We start from the raw sequence: 17,240 nt of genomic DNA on the forward strand, positions 1-17,240 counted from the left end.
GCAAGGCTGATCCCATTCACTTGACCAGTTCGGGGTCCACTATACAGTGGAAGCAGCAGTGAAGTCCCGATGCCTGTAGGACAAGCCATATAGCGGCACAGTCACCTAAGGTAAGGCCTGAGACACCATTACTAGACAGTCCTGGGGACCTCCTAGTCATCAGATGGAAATCACATTGTAGACAGGACAGAGGGAGACCCCTCCTTCTGTCTGCACTTATGGCAGAGCTTCAGGGTGTAAATGGCCGGGATCGGAGTCTTTTTTGATCCCAGCTGTTAGTGCACGGCTGTTGTTGCCATGTGATCATGAATTACATACATGTACGGATTCCATCCTGCTGGGGTTACACCTGAACGTCAGCAATAATAGGATTAATGTCAGACCCAGCTCATGTAAGAGCGGCAGTGATGCCGAGACTGAACCTGACTCCAGTCCCTTCTTCCCACACGTTACACTTACACATAAGAAGCTGAGATATGAGGAGCTGTTTGTCGGGTCATTAGACTGTAGAGCTGTCCCTTCACTGCAGTCCCCAGTGATTTCCCCCGACTATCTCGGTATTGGCTATGCAGGAGACAGAAGTAGATGGATTTATCGTCTGTCCCCACCAAGCTGTTCAGTTATCAGTCAAGAGAACAAATGGATCATCTACTTCCTGCAAACAGCGCTTCATGCCTCAGCCTCCGATCGGTGCTGCTGTTTGAAGAGGTGGCAGTGCTCCCCGCAGCTCACCAAGTACAGCGCCATCCATTGGAGAGTGGCTGTGCCTGGTATCGCAGCTCTGCCCCATTCACTTGAATTGGACTGAGCTGCATCTAGACCGTGAGACCAATGAACGTGACGTCAAAGGCCTAAGGAAAGGTCTAAGCACTCATGGAGAGCCTCGGCCTTCCTCATACAGCTGATCAGCAGGGATGCTGGGAGTCGGACCCCGGCCTATCAGATATTGATTATCCTGAGAATAGGTCATCAATATCAAAATCTCAGAAAACCCCTTTTAGAATGGGAGCAGGAATAATGGCAGGAACTCTCCTAGCACAACTGGGGGCACTCTACTGTCAGTATTAATATTGGGGGCTAGAACTCATGTACTTTAAGCCCTTCCTCTGCCAGCTATCATTGACCACTTTCCGCCATTACAGAGGCTGGTCACCACCATGTTCTTAGAGAGGTTTTTGTGTCAAACCCAGATCATGGATTGTGCACCTCTGGTCTAAGGTCTATGGTGTCCAACAGAACCTTCTGCTGAGAAAATGACTGGACAAAGTGGATCCTTCCATTCTGATCGGCCTGGTTTTTGAAACTGTCTTTTAATCACTTGCTCATGTTGTCACCTCTATGACCCAGCTCTAGTCCTGGTTCCAAATTCCTTCATGTGGCTCTATGTCCACCATGATCTACCAGGCATTTTTATTTTTATAATCACAAAGTTCCTCTTCTGATAATTAGCTCTTCAAAGCCACATGTTCCTATTGACTCAGCTCAGATTCACGCAGGAGACACAATGAGGCCCACTGAGCCTCATTTGGACCTGGCATTTAAAGGAGGTGGAGTGAGAACATGTAGGGTCCTGTTTTTGCCTTTTTTGATTCCTCGGTCTGTCAGCAGCAGTCACGGAGAGTCCTTAATAATCTCGAGAGTAAATTCCCCCATGTTTGGTCTGGTATTTGCTTTGGCTCAATATTTGCTTCCTCCTTGGCACTAATGGATGGCAGGCGGCTGTACCTGTCTATTTCCTCTTGTACAAAAAGTGGATGAAATCTAAATGATGCCCTCACAGAAGACTGAAGGGTAGACCAAAACAGAGGCCCCTTCCCAGGACAGGATAGGGGGTAAGAGGCTGATCGGCAGGACTCTGATCGCTGGGGTCCCCACTGATCATAAAAATGGGGGGCCCCCATGTTCCTCTGTTTGGATGGAGCAGGCAGTTGTGAACATCCATTCAGCTCTATGAGACCACCGGAGATAGTGGAGCATAGAACTCAGCCATCTCCTGCCATCTCCGGCAGCCCCATGGAGCTGGATGGAGCAGCATCAGATATGCGTGACCACCTGTGACGAAAATAACCTCCTGTCCTGTCCTTTTTTATGGGACAGCCATTCGGAGGTTAAAGGGGCTGTCTCACCTCAGACTTTGATAGCATATAACTATAGCATGCCATCAGAGTCAGATAGGTGGCGGTCCCGCTCCTATCTCCAGAACGATGCCCTTAAAGCAAAGGAGAGCACAGCCGCGCATGCGCAGGTGCTCTTCATTCACTGCTACGGGAGTTCCAAAAATAACCAAGGGAGCATGCTCAGCTATTCTCAGAAGTCCCATAGCAGTCCCACGTCTGGGACCCACACCTATCTCCAGAAGAGGTCCCTCGAAGGGCAGGGGAGCACACCACGCATGCACGGCCACATTCGGCTATTTTTGGAACTCTCATAGTGGTGAATGGGGGAAGGTTGCACATGCACGGTGCTCTCTCCTTCACTTCGAGGGGCCCGTTCCAGAGATAGGTTTGGGTCCCATATCTGGGACCCACACCTATCTGACATTGATGGCATATTCTAGTGATATGCCATCAATGATTGAGATGAGACAACCCCTTTAACCGGTCTTGAATTCTGCTCCTAAAATGTCTGGGCACCACACCAAAGGGATGACATTTATGTCACCCAGATATTATATAGTTTGAAAAGGCCAAGAAGTAGGTAAGCTGCAAACATATAGGATAGGAGGAACTTAGTTTAGACCTAACAAGCAAGAGCTCACATTGAGGATAGTTTTGGACAGTCCAGAGTGAAGCGATAAAATGTCCAGAAGAACTAAAGAAAAAGTCAGGGATGTTCTGTGTACGTTCCAAGAAACTTTTTTTTATTTTTTGTAATAAAACCACTCCCATTAGGTACAGGAGCAATGCAAAAAAAGATCGGGAGTCAGGGGAGCAGCAAAATACCAGATATGTAGCTATAGGTAGAGTAGAGGGGGGATTTGCACCCAGGTCCCGAAGGAATCCAAAGATTTCTCCGACATCAGAATTATGGTAGATAAAGGGATAATAGGACCCAAGAGCTCTTGCTAAAGCCCTAAGTTCTGGTCAGAAAACTAAAGACTGACACAAGTCATCCCACAGTCCATGGGTGGATCTTCAGGGAAGCAAAGGAGATTCAGAAGTTCCCATCCACCATGGTCAATTACCCCTGTAGCTAACAGATAAAACCATGTTGTAAAGTATCTCCTTTGGAGACCTTGGAGAACCAGTCTAAGCACTCACCTTCATAGGTCTCAAAGATCTGGACTGTGTCTCCCACCTGAAGGCTCAGCTCTTCTTCATGTGATGTCTGGAAGTTGTAGATGGCTGAAGAGAAGAGAGATATCACGTTAACCATAGCGATACAAAGCCTGATACCTAGAAGAAGAAGAAATCTCCCACATGTGGACACAAGATCAAAAACTGAACACACATACTGATGACAAACCAAGAACGTGACCTCGCAGTCGCCTGATGCTGCGCTAACAACGTACAGACTGATGGTGGCCGAGCGTGGATGTTTCCATCATAGGCAAGTTCTCTATCATGTGAAGAAGCAGCTATTTTCCAACCTGTGGCTCGAAAGTTGTTGCAAAACTATAACTCCCAGCATGCTTTGACAGTCACAGGCTGTCAGGGCATACAAGGAGTTGTACATAGTTCTGCAACAGCAAGAGAACCACTAACCTATCCTATAAAAACTGCATATAGAAGGGCACTGCCCTCACATCTCCCCCTCTCCTCCAGGCAGAAATGGGACAGGGTGCATATTAGAAAGTTGCTCTGTGTCCAGACTGATGCCTGTAGGGCTCCATCTCTTTTTGGCTTCAGTGTATCTTAAAGGGCTTATCTCATGAAAGGTGTTCTACAGTTTTCAAACCAGCACCTGGATCTGAATTTTTTTTTGTATGGACACTGGTTGATTAAATTAAATCTATCTGTATAGCACCACCTGCTGTTTGTTCTTTTTCTAAATTCTCTGTCCACCACACTGAGGTGGACTCACATGCTCCGTTCCATCCTTCATGGACTCACATGCTCCGTTCCATCCTTCATGGACTCACATGCTCCGTTCCATCCTTCATGGACTCACATGCTCCGTTCCATCCTTCATGGACTCACATGCTCCGTTCCATCCTTCATGGACTCACATGCTCCGTTCCATCCTTCATGGACTCACATGCTCCGTTCCATCCTTCATGGACTCACATGCTCCGTTCCATCCTTCATGGACTCACATGCTCCGTTCCATCCTTCATGGACTCACAAGCTCCGTTCCATCCTTCATGGACTCACATGCTCCGTTCCATCCTTCATGGACTCACATGCTCCGTTCCATCCTTCATGGACTCACATGCTCCGTTCCATCCTTCATGGACTCACATGCTCCGTTTCATCCTTCATGGACTCACATGCTCCGTTCCATCCTTCATGGACTCACATGCTCCGTTCCATCCTTCATGGACTCACATGCTCCGTTCCATCCTTCATGGACTCACATGCTCCGTTCCATCCTTCATGGACTCACATGCTCCGTTCCATCCTTCATGGACTCACATGCTCCGTTCCATCCTTCATGGACTCACATGCTCCGTTCCATCCTTCATGGACTCACATGCTCCGTTCCATCCTTCATGGACTCACATGCTCCGTTCCATCCTTCATGGACTCACATGCTCCGTTCCATCCTTCATGGACTCACATGCTCCGTTCCATCCTTCATGGACTCACATGCTCCGTTCCATCCTTCATGGACTCACATGCTCCGTTCCATCCTTCATGGACTCACATGCTCCGTTCCATCCTTCATGGACTCACATGCTCCGTTCCATCCTTCATGGACTCACATGCTCCGTTCCATCCTTCATGGACTCACATGCTCAGTTCCATCCTTCATGGACTCACATGCTCAGTTCCATCCTTCAACTGCCACCATCTGCAGCAAAAAGGACACATCCCCTGAGAAAGCAGAGCAATCGGAGCAATGAATGGGGAGATCTCTGGATCCATGTGAGGTACGGGGCTGGTTCTGGCTTTGTTACAAAGAGACTGTCATGTACTAAATGAAGTATGATTCTCAATTTTACATTAAAGGGAATTATCCAAGAGTGAATCCGTCTACGGAGGGGGTGCAGCCAAAAGCAGGCCGTGGCAGTGACCTGCCCCCTTGTTTCATGTGTTACGCCACCACCGTAGCCTGCTATTGGCTGCACCCCCTCCGTCGATGAATGTTGATTCCTGCAGGCAGGGGATATGAGAAGACGATGTGGAGCGATCCAGGAGGAAACCGTTTCGGGAACCAGGTAAGTACTGTCCAGGCACTGGAGGGGGGAGGAGGTTTGGGGAGTATTCACTCTTAGAGAGAAAATAAAATTCAAAACTACCAGTAGAAGAGCCTTCCCCAGCGGCACTGGGTGCATGCGCATTGCGCCGATGAAGCATGGGATGGCGCAACTTCCTTCACTGTGCATGTAACCCATGTGTGTTGCGTGTGCCGTGAAGAGAGGTGCACCATTCTTGCACATACATGCACCTGATGGCACTCGTGAAGAGTCCCGGACTCTTCTCCTGATAACTTCAAATCTCATTTACTTTCTTCTGCAGAGACAGAAGGGTTTGTTGTGGGCAGATTTGTGACCCAGAACCCCAGCTGCATAACATCATGCCAAGGGCGACAGGTTCCCTTTAACAAAAAAACTTAAGAAATAAGAATGAAAAATGTACAAAATATGGTGCCAAAACAGGTGCTGTAAAAATGGAACAAATTGTAAAAAAATTTAATAAAAAAAAAAATCTGTAAAAGCACAAGTGTCCTTCTAAGAACAGCACCACTCTTGTCCACAGGTTGTGTGTGGTATTGCAACTGGTGCGAATGGGGCTGATCTGCAATACCAGACACAACCTGTGAACAGGTGCAGCGCCGTTCCTGGAAGAAAGCAGCCATGTTTTTCTAACAAGCCTTTCACTCCGCCGCAGGTTGCAGACAGATAGTGGATGAGAACTTTATCAGGCTGATCACAGCAGTGCGCTCCACCCGCCCCCTTGTTTCCAGCGCTCTATCTATATTGTTATTACGCAGGCCAAAAACTTCCTGTGTTGGCAGTCATTAAGCGGGGATATTGCCGTTATTACTAAATCAATGGCAGCCGACATGAAAAACAACTGCAGTGAATGGAAGTGACTCAAATTTCCTGATTACTGCGTGCGAGAGAAAAGAAAGACCTCTGGACCTTACACCGCGCGAGAAAGAAAGTCGAGACGGGGGCGCAGGGCGGACAATCAATACGTCCCGTATGAATAGTCTAATATTACAGACATTCTTAGGGGGAAAAAAAGTAGAAAAGTCAACCCAAAAAATCCCCCGATTTCCTTGTGTCATCTTCCATTCCATTTTGAGGAAAGCTGGGTGATGAGATGAAAGGCCGTCATTATGGCAACCACAGGGGGGCCTCACCCAGCTTTCCCGGGATACTGAATGTCAAATCTGCCTAGTTCTGCAGTAAAGGACAGAGGGCGGCCATGTTGGCTTTCCCACTACTTTCCCCATACAGGAGGCCACACAGCACGAAGCTTTTAAGCATTCAGTAGGAAATCCAGTCCTGACAAGGATCCAATTTTCCATGTGCCGTCTACTGACTGATTCTTGGACAGCCTGGACGCGCGCCCCTCACATTTTCTTTCCATTATTACCGTGCATTACAAGCCATCGGGTTAAAACTGCTAATCCTGGGCTTCCAGGTTGATGAATAGAATCCAAAAACTACAGTGAAGACTGACACACATACCAATCAGTGGGAGGCAAGGAGTATAGCTCTGAATATCACTTACATTTATATCATTCAAGATCAACAATCATGTTAATGCTCAGCGTTTCTGCTGTTCAGTGCGGGGCTTGAAGTTCATTCACGCTGAGGATGACACGCATGGCATCCGCTCGTGTGAAACAGCCCTTACAGTGTACAAATAAACATGCCATATAGTGTGCAATTAAAAGGACCGTACAACACGGTCCTCTAACATCAGTGCCATACATCAGCTAAATAACACCGCCATACAGCTGCATAGATAACAATACTACCACCAAAAATAATATACTGTAGCAGCGCCACACACTGCCAAAGTAAATACTGCCATGCAATGCTCAAAAAATGCCAACATACTGTGGCCAAATATAAGCTCCATAAAACATAGCCCAAAATATCAGCACCATACATCCACTAAATAACACCGCCATACAGCTGCATAGATAGCAATACTACCAGAAAAAAATAATATACTGTACAGTGCTGAAGTAGCAGAACCTCAAACTGCCAAAGTAAATACCGCCATACAGTGTTCAAATAACGCCAGCATACTACGGCCAAATATAAGCGCCATACAATATGGTCCTCAAAGATCAGTGCCGTACATCAGCTAAAGAATATTGCCATACAGCTGCATAGATAACAATACTACCGCCACAGATAATACCATACAGTGCCTAAGTAGCAGCACCTCATATTGCCAAAGTAAATACCGCCATACAGTGCTCAAATAATGGCAGCATACAGTGCCCCACACGTAAACGTAGGAAGGAATTTATCAAGCCCTGTATTAGGCTGGGTTCACACCTGAGCGTATTCGATAAGCGCTTTTTACAGGCGTTTTTATCGGGCGTTTTTGAGGCGTATTTTGGGGCGTTTTTGTATTTTGGAAACGCGCGTAGTACGCGCATTTGTGTGATTGACCACAGAGGCATCCAATGAATCTATGGGCGGGAACGCGCGACAATACGCCCCAAAGAAGCTCCTGTACTTCTTGGGGGCGTAGGGCGTTTTACAGCGCGTTCGTACGCACTGTAAAACGCTCAGGTGAGAACCATGCCCATAGGGAAACATTGGTTTTTGCCTGTCGAGCGTTTTACAGCGCGTAGGAACGCGCTGTAAAACGCTCAGGTGTGAACCCAGCCTTAAGGCTTCTGCAGTAAATCAGGTAGAAAATTATGCCGCTTTTACACAAAAAAATGCCAACTTTTACAGCTTTTGAAAACTGGGTGGGAACGTTGGCGTGGTCGGCGAGTAGGTGCCAAATTGATTAAATGAAACTTATTATTTTTTTTAAATGGGGTAACGGTTTTATTTAAGGGGATCATGCACATGACCGTATATTACATTTCTGTACTATCTGCTTTTTTACGGATTGTACATGGATCACTTCATTGCTATGGGTCCGCAAAAAAAAACGGACAGCACATGGGTGTCACCAGTGTGCTGTGCGCGTCCGTCTGTCTGTGCCGCAGATTATAGAACATGTCCTATTCTCGCGGACAGCAATGTGGACGCTGTCGTGGGCACGAGGCCCTGATCTCCCCTATGGACCAGACTTGTCACAAACCCCTAAGGCAGTGCTGATTTTGCTGGGACAATCCCGGTAACCGCCTTGCACCAAAGTGGTCATTTTGTGGGTATTCTGGCCGTTTAGGGGAGGGGCTTAAATTTCCCAATTTTTCCTTTTCATGTGCAGGTAAGTAATCCTCCATTCTTACTGGCAGTAGGCCATACCGACAGAGGCTGTCACAGACTACTAGGCCTCGTTGCCTATAGCAACCAATCACAGTGCAGCTTTTTTACGCTCTCACACAACTCCTAGAAACCATTGTGAATCGTGTGACCTCTTCTTGCAGGACTTCCCTACCTCATGGCGTATCTGGTGTCATTGTCTTCAAAACAATGGCGTTTATACTGACCGCCATGAATACATGAGGCCCTACCCCCGACAGCTAGGACATTTTAATAGTTGTCAGGAAAAAAAAAAAAGGGGTGTGTGGAGTAAAGGAAACGTCGAGCAGTTGCCTATAGCAACCAAACTGGTACCAGTAGCAGACCGCACTGGTTTATATGACATGGTCAGATTTTCTATTGCCGCACTTGTTACTTTCTCTCAAAGGAAAAAAAATGTCAGTTTTCACAACAGTCGCCATAATGCCATTTTTACCACAACTTGCCGGTGCCGCCATGAGACCGATACCTAACTTTTCGCCATTACTGAAGTTTACATGCTGTAGATCTCAAGCTTTATTGGAGCCTCAGTACAGGGATGGAAAAACATGGCTGCCCTTTCCAAAAACGGCGCCACACCAGTCTTCAGGTCGCGTCTGGTATTGCAGCACAGTCCCATTCAATTCAAAGGAGCCGAGTTGCAATAGCTGACACAACCCATGGGACACAGCGCCACATCTGTTTACAGGATGCATCTGGTATTGCAGAACAGTCCCATTCAATTCAATGAAGCTGCACTACCTGACACAACCCATGGGACACAGCGCCACATCTGTCTACAGGTTGTGCCTGGTATTGCAGTACAGTCCCATTCAATTCAATGAAGCTGCACTACCTGACACAACCCATGGGACACAGCGCCACATCTGTCTACAGGTTGTGCCTGGTATTGCAGTACAGTCCCATTCAATTCAATGAAGCTGCACTACTTGACACAACCCATGGGACACAGCGCCACATCTGTCTACAGGTTGTGTCTGGTATTGCAGTACAGTCCCATTCAATTCAATGAAGCTGCACTACCTGACACAACCCATGGGACACAGCGCCACATCTGTCTACAGGTTGTGCCTGGTATTGCAGTACAGTCCCATTCAATTCAATGAAGCTGCACTACCTGACACAACCCATGGGACACAGCGCCACATCTGTCTACAGGTTGTGCCTGGTATTGCAGTACAGTCCCATTCAATTCAATGAAGCTGCACTACTTGACACAACCCATGGGACACAGCGCCACATCTGTCTACAGGTTGTGCCTGGTATTGCGACACAGTCCCATTCAATTCAATGAAGCTGCACTACTTGACACAACCCATGGGACACAGCGCCACATCTGTCTACAGGTTGTGTCTGGTATTGCAGCACAGTCCCATTCAATTCAATAGAGCTGCACTGCCTGACACAACCCATGGGACACAGCGCCACATCTGTCTACAGGTTGTGTCTGGTATTGCAGTACAGTCCCATTCAATTCAATGAAGCTGCACTACTTGACACAACCCATGGGACACAGCGCCACATCTGTCTACAGGTTGTGTCTGGTATTGCAGCACAGTCCCATTCAATTCAATAGAGCTGCACTACCTGACACAACCCATGGGACACAGCGCCACATCTGTCTACAGGTTGTGCCTGGTATTGCAGCACAGTCCCATTCAATTCAATAGAGCTGCACTGCCTGACACAACCCATGGGACACAGCGCCACATCTGTCTACAGGTTGTGCCTGGTATTGCAGCACAGTCCCATTCAATTCAATAGAGCTGCACTGCCTGACACAACCCATGGGACACAGCGCCACATCTGTCTACAGGTTGTGCCTGGTATTGCAGCACAGTCCCATTCAATTCAATGAAGCTGCACTACTTGACACAACCCATGGGACACAGCGCCACATCTGTCTACAGGTTGTGTCTGGTATTGCAGCACAGTCCCATTCAATTCAATAGAGCTGCACTACCTGACACAACCCATGGGACACAGCGCCACATCTGTCTACAGGTTGTGTCTGGTATTGCAGTACAGTCCCATTCAATTCAATAGAGCTGCACTGCCTGACACAACCCATGGGACACAGCGCCACATCTGTCTACAGGTTGTGTCTGGTATTGCAGCACAGTCCCATTCAATTCAATAGAGCTGCACTGCCTGACACAACCCATGGACAGAGGTGACACTGCCGCCATGTCTTCCTCCCTGAGCAGTTCCAGACAACCTGAAGCTCTGCAACCTCCGGCACTCCAGGTATTGTGAAACTACAACTCCCAGCAGGCAAACTGGTTAGGCTTTTCTTGGAACTCCCATAGAAGCGAATTGTGCATGCTGGGAGTTGTAGTTTTACAACAGCTGAACTTCCAGAGGGTGTTGCCCCTTGCTTACAGATTTTGTCAGATGAACTACAATTTCCAGCAAGCAATGCAAAAGTATAAGACACAAGTCGTCTTGGCACATGCCAGGAACCCGCTGACCCATGATGCCCATGCCAATGAAAGTTTTTATTTCTGGAAAATAAAATAAAAATCTAATTTTGCCCTTTCTCCTCCATCTATGACCAGCAGGTCAGGGGGCTCACGTTGCACCCTGCAGCTTCCACCTGCGATCAGAGGAGCAAGAAGGACACAGAAGTCAAGGGAAACCACCACCCCAGGGCGCAGGAGATTAACTCTTAAGATCCCCAAACCACTAACATCCTATGCTGAGGTTTACGGGCAAGATTAGGTAAAAGCTGTGCCAGCGGGTACAGTGCAGAACCACGATACTACAGATTAACCCCGTGTATCCCAACACGACCGACCTGGAAACCAACCTGTAAAACTAAACCCACATTTCTACCCCACCCTCTTATATGCAACCTGGAGCAAGGACAGGAGCAGAGACCTAAGGTGGAGTTTATGGAGATAACAGCCATGTTTACTCTGCTGTTAATATGTAAGACATCTAGAGGAGAGATGTAGCAGTGCCGAAGGTGTCATATCAATGACTTGACAATACGGTAAATTCAGCTCTGCTACATCTGTATGTATGCAAGTAACATGATACAGAGTGGTAACAGGTTGTCAACGCTGTGTTACAATAGTCGCTGGTCTGCAAAGCTTGCAATCTAGACAGGGGGGTTTGACTGCAGAGAAGAGTTGTTGGCATAACACTCACCCACTCCAAACTTCTCCCTCTTAGTGGGTATCCAACGGGCCATATTACATGGGTGTCTTCAGGGGAGGAGGGTAAAGTTGGCACTGCAGAAGTTAAAGCGCTGGGCTCCTGCCCTCCCTTAGCTGTTCACTGTACTCCACCATGTTCTGTGACTCACAAGGAGGGTGCTGGGGTAGGAGGTGGTGTAGCAGAGGGGAGGAGTGGTTACTGGTGCAGCATATGGAGCAGGAGGTGGTGTAGCAGAGGGGTAGGAGTGGTTACTGGTGTAGCATATGGAGCAGGAGGTGGTGTAGCAGAGGGGTAGGAGTGGTTACTGGTGCAGCAGATGAAGCAGGAGGTGGTGTAGCAGAGGGGAGGAGTGGTTACTGGTGCAGCAGATGGAGCAGGAGGTGGTGTAGCAGAGAGGAGGAGTGGTTACTGGTGCAGAAGATGGAGCAGGAGGTGGTGTAGCAGAGGGTAGGAGTGTTTACTGGTGTAGGAGGTGGTGCAGAAGAGGACTAGGAGTGGTTACTGGTGTAGCATATGGAGCAGGAGGTGGTGTAGCAGAGGGGTAGGAGTGGTTACTGGTGCAGCAGATGGAGCAGGAGGTGGTGTAGCAGAGGGGTAGGAGTGTTTACTGGTGCAGGAGGTGGAGCAGGAGGTGGTGTAGCAGAGGGGTAGGAGTGTTTACTGGTGCAGGAGGTGGAGTAGGAGGTGGTGTAGCAGAGGGGAGGAGTGGTTACTGGTGCAGAAGATGGAGCAGGAGGTGGTGTAGCAGAGGGTAGGAGTGTTTACTGGTGTAGGAGGTGGTGCAGAAGAGGACTAGGAGTGGTTACTGGTGCAGCAGATAGAGTAGGAGGTGGTGTAGCAGAGGGGTAGGAGTGGTTACTGGTGCAGCAGATAGAGTAGGAGGTGGTGTAGCAGAGGGGTAGGAGTGGTTACTGGTGCAGCAGATGGAGCAGGAGGTGGAGTAGGAGGTGGTGTAGCAGAGGGGTAGGCGTGTTTACTGGTGCAGGAGGTGGAGCAGGAGGTGGTGTAGCAGAGGGGTAGGAGTGTTTACTGGTGCAGGAGGTGGAGTAGGAGGTGGTGTAGCAGAGGGGTAGGAGTGTTTACTGGTGCAGGAGGTGGAGCAGGAGGTGGTGTAGCAGAGGGGTAGGCGTGTTTACTGGTGCAGGAGGTGGAGTAGGAGGTAGTGTAGCAGAGGGTAGGAGTGTTTACTGGTGTAGGAGGTGGTGCAGCAGAGGACTAGGAGTGGTTACTGGTGCAGCAGATGGAGCAGGAGGTGGTGTAGCAGAGGGGTAGGAGTGGTTACTGTTACTGGTACAGCAGATGGAGCAAGAGGTGGTGTAGCAGAGGGGTAGGAGTGTTTACTGGTACAGCAGATGGAGCAGGAGGTGGTGTAGCAGAGGGGTAGGAGTGGTTACTGGTGTAGCATATGGAGCAGGAGGTGGTGTAGCAGAGGGGTAGGAGTGTTTACTGGTACAGCAGATGGAGCAGGAGGTGGTGTAGCAGAGGGGTAGGAGTGTTTACTGGTACAGCAGATGGAGCAGGAGGTGGTGTAGCAGAGGGGTAGGAGTGGTTAGGGGTAGAGCAGGGAAGGGGTAGGAGTGGTTGCATTAAGGGACATGAGTGGATTACTGTGGAAGCAGCTGTAGAAGTGATAGATGTGGATAGGAAGGAGGGAAAGCGTGGATACTTTAGGAAGCGGGGGCAGGATTAGGTGCAGCAGGCAGGGTTACCTGGCAGGCAGGGGTGCTGGATTAGTTAAGAAGTCCTGGATGAGCCACAGCAGTAAGGACTTGGTTCTGGTCAGTAATCTGTGATCCTGGACACATTGCTGCTCCCTCTGACCCTGAGATCTTCTGGAATGTAGCAGGGAGGAGACAGCAGAGCTTTGCAGGAGTGCACACCATGCAGTTCGTCCTGTGGCCACCAGAGGGAGCCGCCGGTCGCTGCCATTTGTTATGTGCTTACAGTTATTTTACAGAAACTGTTACTTTGTGACTTTTACTTGACTTTTTCTCCCTTCATCTGGTTTTGGTTATGTCACCATTGCTGCAGCTTCACATGGGTGAGGAGAACACTTCTCCTGACGTTCCCATATTAGGACACTGGTGCAGAGTCACCAGAAGTTCCCATTTTATACCCAAAGTGGAAGGACTGTAGTTATTTTTAGGGCTGATCTAATATTTGGTTCATTAATCGGGAAAACCTTCCAATAGTCTGCATGCCCCGGTAAAAGCGCTTCAGTATGCCTCAATAATGGAGCTTCCACGCACCTGCTAGTGTGTGCCAGTGATAAACGCACCTGAAGGACATATTTCATACCCCAAAAATCGCAGCAGGTTCTATATTCTAGCATTTTTCACGCAGCCCTGGCCCCATAGAAGTGAATGGGGCTTCAGTGAAAAACGCATTGTATCCGGATGTAATGCGTTTTTCACTGATGGTTGCTAGGAGATGTTTGTAAACATTCCGGTTTTTTTTCACGCTCGTAAAAAAAAGGCATCAAAACTGATTGCACTCGCACGGAAAAAACTGAAACACTGACTGCAAATGTGTGAAATGGTGCGAGTTTCACTGAACGCACCCTGACACCATCCGTATCGTTCACGTGAAAGCGGCCTTATTCTGCCAGATTCTGCTCTTAGGGGGTGATTGCACTTCAGCAAATGGTATTTATCACGTAGACAAAGTGAATCCACGGCACTTACTAATGTATTGTGATTACCCATATTGCTTCCTTTGCTGGCTGGAGTCCTTTTTCCGTCACATTATACACTGCTCGTTTCCATGGTTACGACCACCCTGCAATCCAGCGGCGGTGGTCATGCCGACCTGTGCGTACTCCCATGATCCTGGCTACTAGAGAGGTTGGCGCTTTTTCCTACAGCGTGCAAGCGTGACCACCACGGCCACACGTCTTTAGTTTTTCCCCTTGCCCATCTCCCTAGTTGAAGGGAATCTCTCAGCTTCTGTGCAGATTAAATAATCTGGAGTAGTGAGAATATGAATTTTTATTCTGCCAGATTCTGCTCCTGAATGGGGTTGTTCAGCTTTAGGGCTCATGCACACAAATGTGTGCTGCCCGTTGCCGTATTGCGGATTCCCAATCCACGGGCACCGTTCCGTGAGCATTCTGTATCACTGACGCGGACCCATTCACTTCAAAGGGGTCTGCAAGTCCGGAGATGCGGAACCACGGAACGAAACACTACGGAAGCGCTGCGGAGTGCTTCCGTGGGGTTCTGTTCCGTACTTCCGTTCCTCAAAAAGATAGAACTTGCTCTATCTTTTTGCGGAACGGACGAATGCAGACACATTCAAGTTGAATGGGTCAGGATTCATCCCGGCGGCCGTACGGAGGTTGCCCGTGCATTGGGGACCGCGTGGAACGGCCCACCTACGGCCGTGTGAATGAGCCCTTAGGCTTCTTCAGTTTGCTGTTCTCCATTTCCCTGCTTGTAAACTTCAGAAATGGACTTGGCTCATGTGTGCTGCTGCAGCCAATGACTGGCGGCAGTGGTGACGTGTCCCTGAAGTGGCATGCAACCCAACGACGTGACACTTGGGGGCACGTCACTGCTGTGGCCAGTTATTGGCTGCAGTGTCTCACGTAACCCTTGGCCACTCATGGAAAGGAAGCACAGCACAGGAATGGGTAAGTATGCGTCCCTCCACCAGGTCTGGTGTGAAGGGGCAGGGGGCTGCCAAAAATTGTTTCAAAGCCTTTCAGTGCCCAGGAGGCAGAGCTTCGCTGTGAAGTGCCCTCTTCAATGAGCTGCTGTATGCCCTCTGCTCTGGGTGACAGCTGTAGTGGTCTCCTGGTTGGATGCTACAGCTGTCACTCAAAACAGAGGGGAGGGGCCACGCAGCAGCTCAATGAAGAGAGCACTTCACAGTTAAGCTCCACCTTCTGGGCACTTAAAGGGGTTGTCTCACCATGGAAGTGTGCAATTGCGGACAAGAACAGGCATATTCTATTAGTGCCGGTGATGTGCGGTCCGCAAAATACAGAACGCACATTGCCGGGGTCCGGGATGCTGGGTGCACGGATCCGCAAAACACGTTACGGACATGTGAATGAAGCCTAACTTTATCTACGTGATAAATGTCATTTTCTGAAGTGAGAGGACCCCTTTAAAGGAGCGGAATCTGGCAGAATAAAAGTTCAATCCTCACGACTTCTGGTGATAAAAGTAGGATTGAGCGAATCGGGTTCAGATGAAACTTCGTTAATAATATGGGCTCCGTCCTACTGTAAAATGTATGTCCTCCGCGGAGGTCTTTTCCGAAGTTTCAGCAAATATCACCAGACTTACTTTGTCTCGCCTCCATCACGTGTCAGTTTGTTTATTCGCATAAATTACTGAACTTCGAGTTCAGCTTCGTATTTGATACAGTAATTTATGCGAATAAACAAACTGACACGTGAAGTCTCGCGATATTTGCGGGAGACTTCGAAAAGACCTCCGCAGAGGACATACGTTTTACAGTAGGACGGAGCCCATATTATTAACAAAGTTTCTAAACAAATCGGGTTCAGATACAGCAATCCGAACCCGAATCGCTCCACCCTAGATAAAAGCTTCTCACAAAGTATGATTATGCTGCTCTCCCCAACCCCTGCCTAGTACTGTCAGCAGTCTAGCATGGTGAAAACTGCTGACAGACACCCTTTAAATTCATTAAAATTCGATGCATCCACATATGATGAGTCGGGAGCACGGGAGCGCACAGCATTATAGATTACAATGATGCTGTGGATGTCGGGCCGCCCGCGGGACTATTTTCCCGTATTTATATTAACCTCTGAGTGCGGGAAAATAGCCCCGCGGGCGGCCCGACGTGTTTCCGCTCCGGTACATATGGCCCGCTCACAGACTGTATATCTCGGAGGGCATACGGTCGTGTGCAAGGGCCCTTAGTGATGGAGCCGTCAGCGCGCAGTCAGGGCCTCCCTGTTACCTGCTGGAAACTTCCAGGGAGTGAAACACAAAAAAACGCAAAAAAGGAAAAAAAAAAAGAAAAAAAAAAGTCTTGGGGCTGAAAGGGTTAATAACAATCATACATACTTACTGAGTGCTGTACCCGTTAGTGGATCCTCATCTAGAAAAGTTTTGTGAAAAGGGAAGCCCACTTTAACATGTAGGGCCACCCTTAAACCCCTTCTTCTTTTTTCAGTTTAAACAGGTCCATAATTCTGTGATAATATAGCCTAATAAGGGGGTCAATGATCTGCAGCCGCCACTAGAGGGGGCGACTGCTACAGGCGATACATTGAAATCAAAAGTAAATCTTTTTTGTTCTTAGCTCCCCCTAGTGGCTATTGCTGGTAGCCAGAATTTAATTTGTCATCTATTTGTCTGTGTAAGGGTCCATTCACACGTCCGTTTTTTCTTTCCTGATCTGTTCCGTTTTTTGCTGAACAGATCTGGACCAGATCTGGACCCATTAGTTTTCAATGGGTCCTGAAAAAAATCAGACATTGAGCTGTCCGTTTTTTTCCAGGACCCATTGAAAATGAATGGGTCCAGATCTGGTCCAGATCTGT

General features: G+C 48.4%; 1 protein-coding gene across 1 annotated transcript in view; it reads right to left on the bottom strand.

Annotated features, from left to right (window-relative positions):
- DOCK5 (dedicator of cytokinesis 5) overlaps nucleotides 1–11,750 on the bottom strand; it is a 107,054-nt gene extending 95,304 nt beyond the window's left edge. The window contains exons 1-2 of the mRNA XM_040414874.1: nucleotides 11,708–11,750; nucleotides 3,261–3,344 (exon numbers count right to left, since the gene is read on the bottom strand). Coding sequence (XP_040270808.1) covers nucleotides 3,261–3,344; nucleotides 11,708–11,750 — 127 coding nt within the window. The remainder of the gene's footprint in view (nucleotides 1–3,260; nucleotides 3,345–11,707) is intronic.
- Nucleotides 11,751–17,240: the final 5,490 nt, after the last annotated feature.

Source organism: Bufo bufo, chromosome 1, assembly GCF_905171765.1.
Source record: "Bufo bufo chromosome 1, aBufBuf1.1, whole genome shotgun sequence".
In the NCBI taxonomy this organism is placed as follows: Eukaryota; Metazoa; Chordata; class Amphibia; order Anura; family Bufonidae; genus Bufo; species Bufo bufo.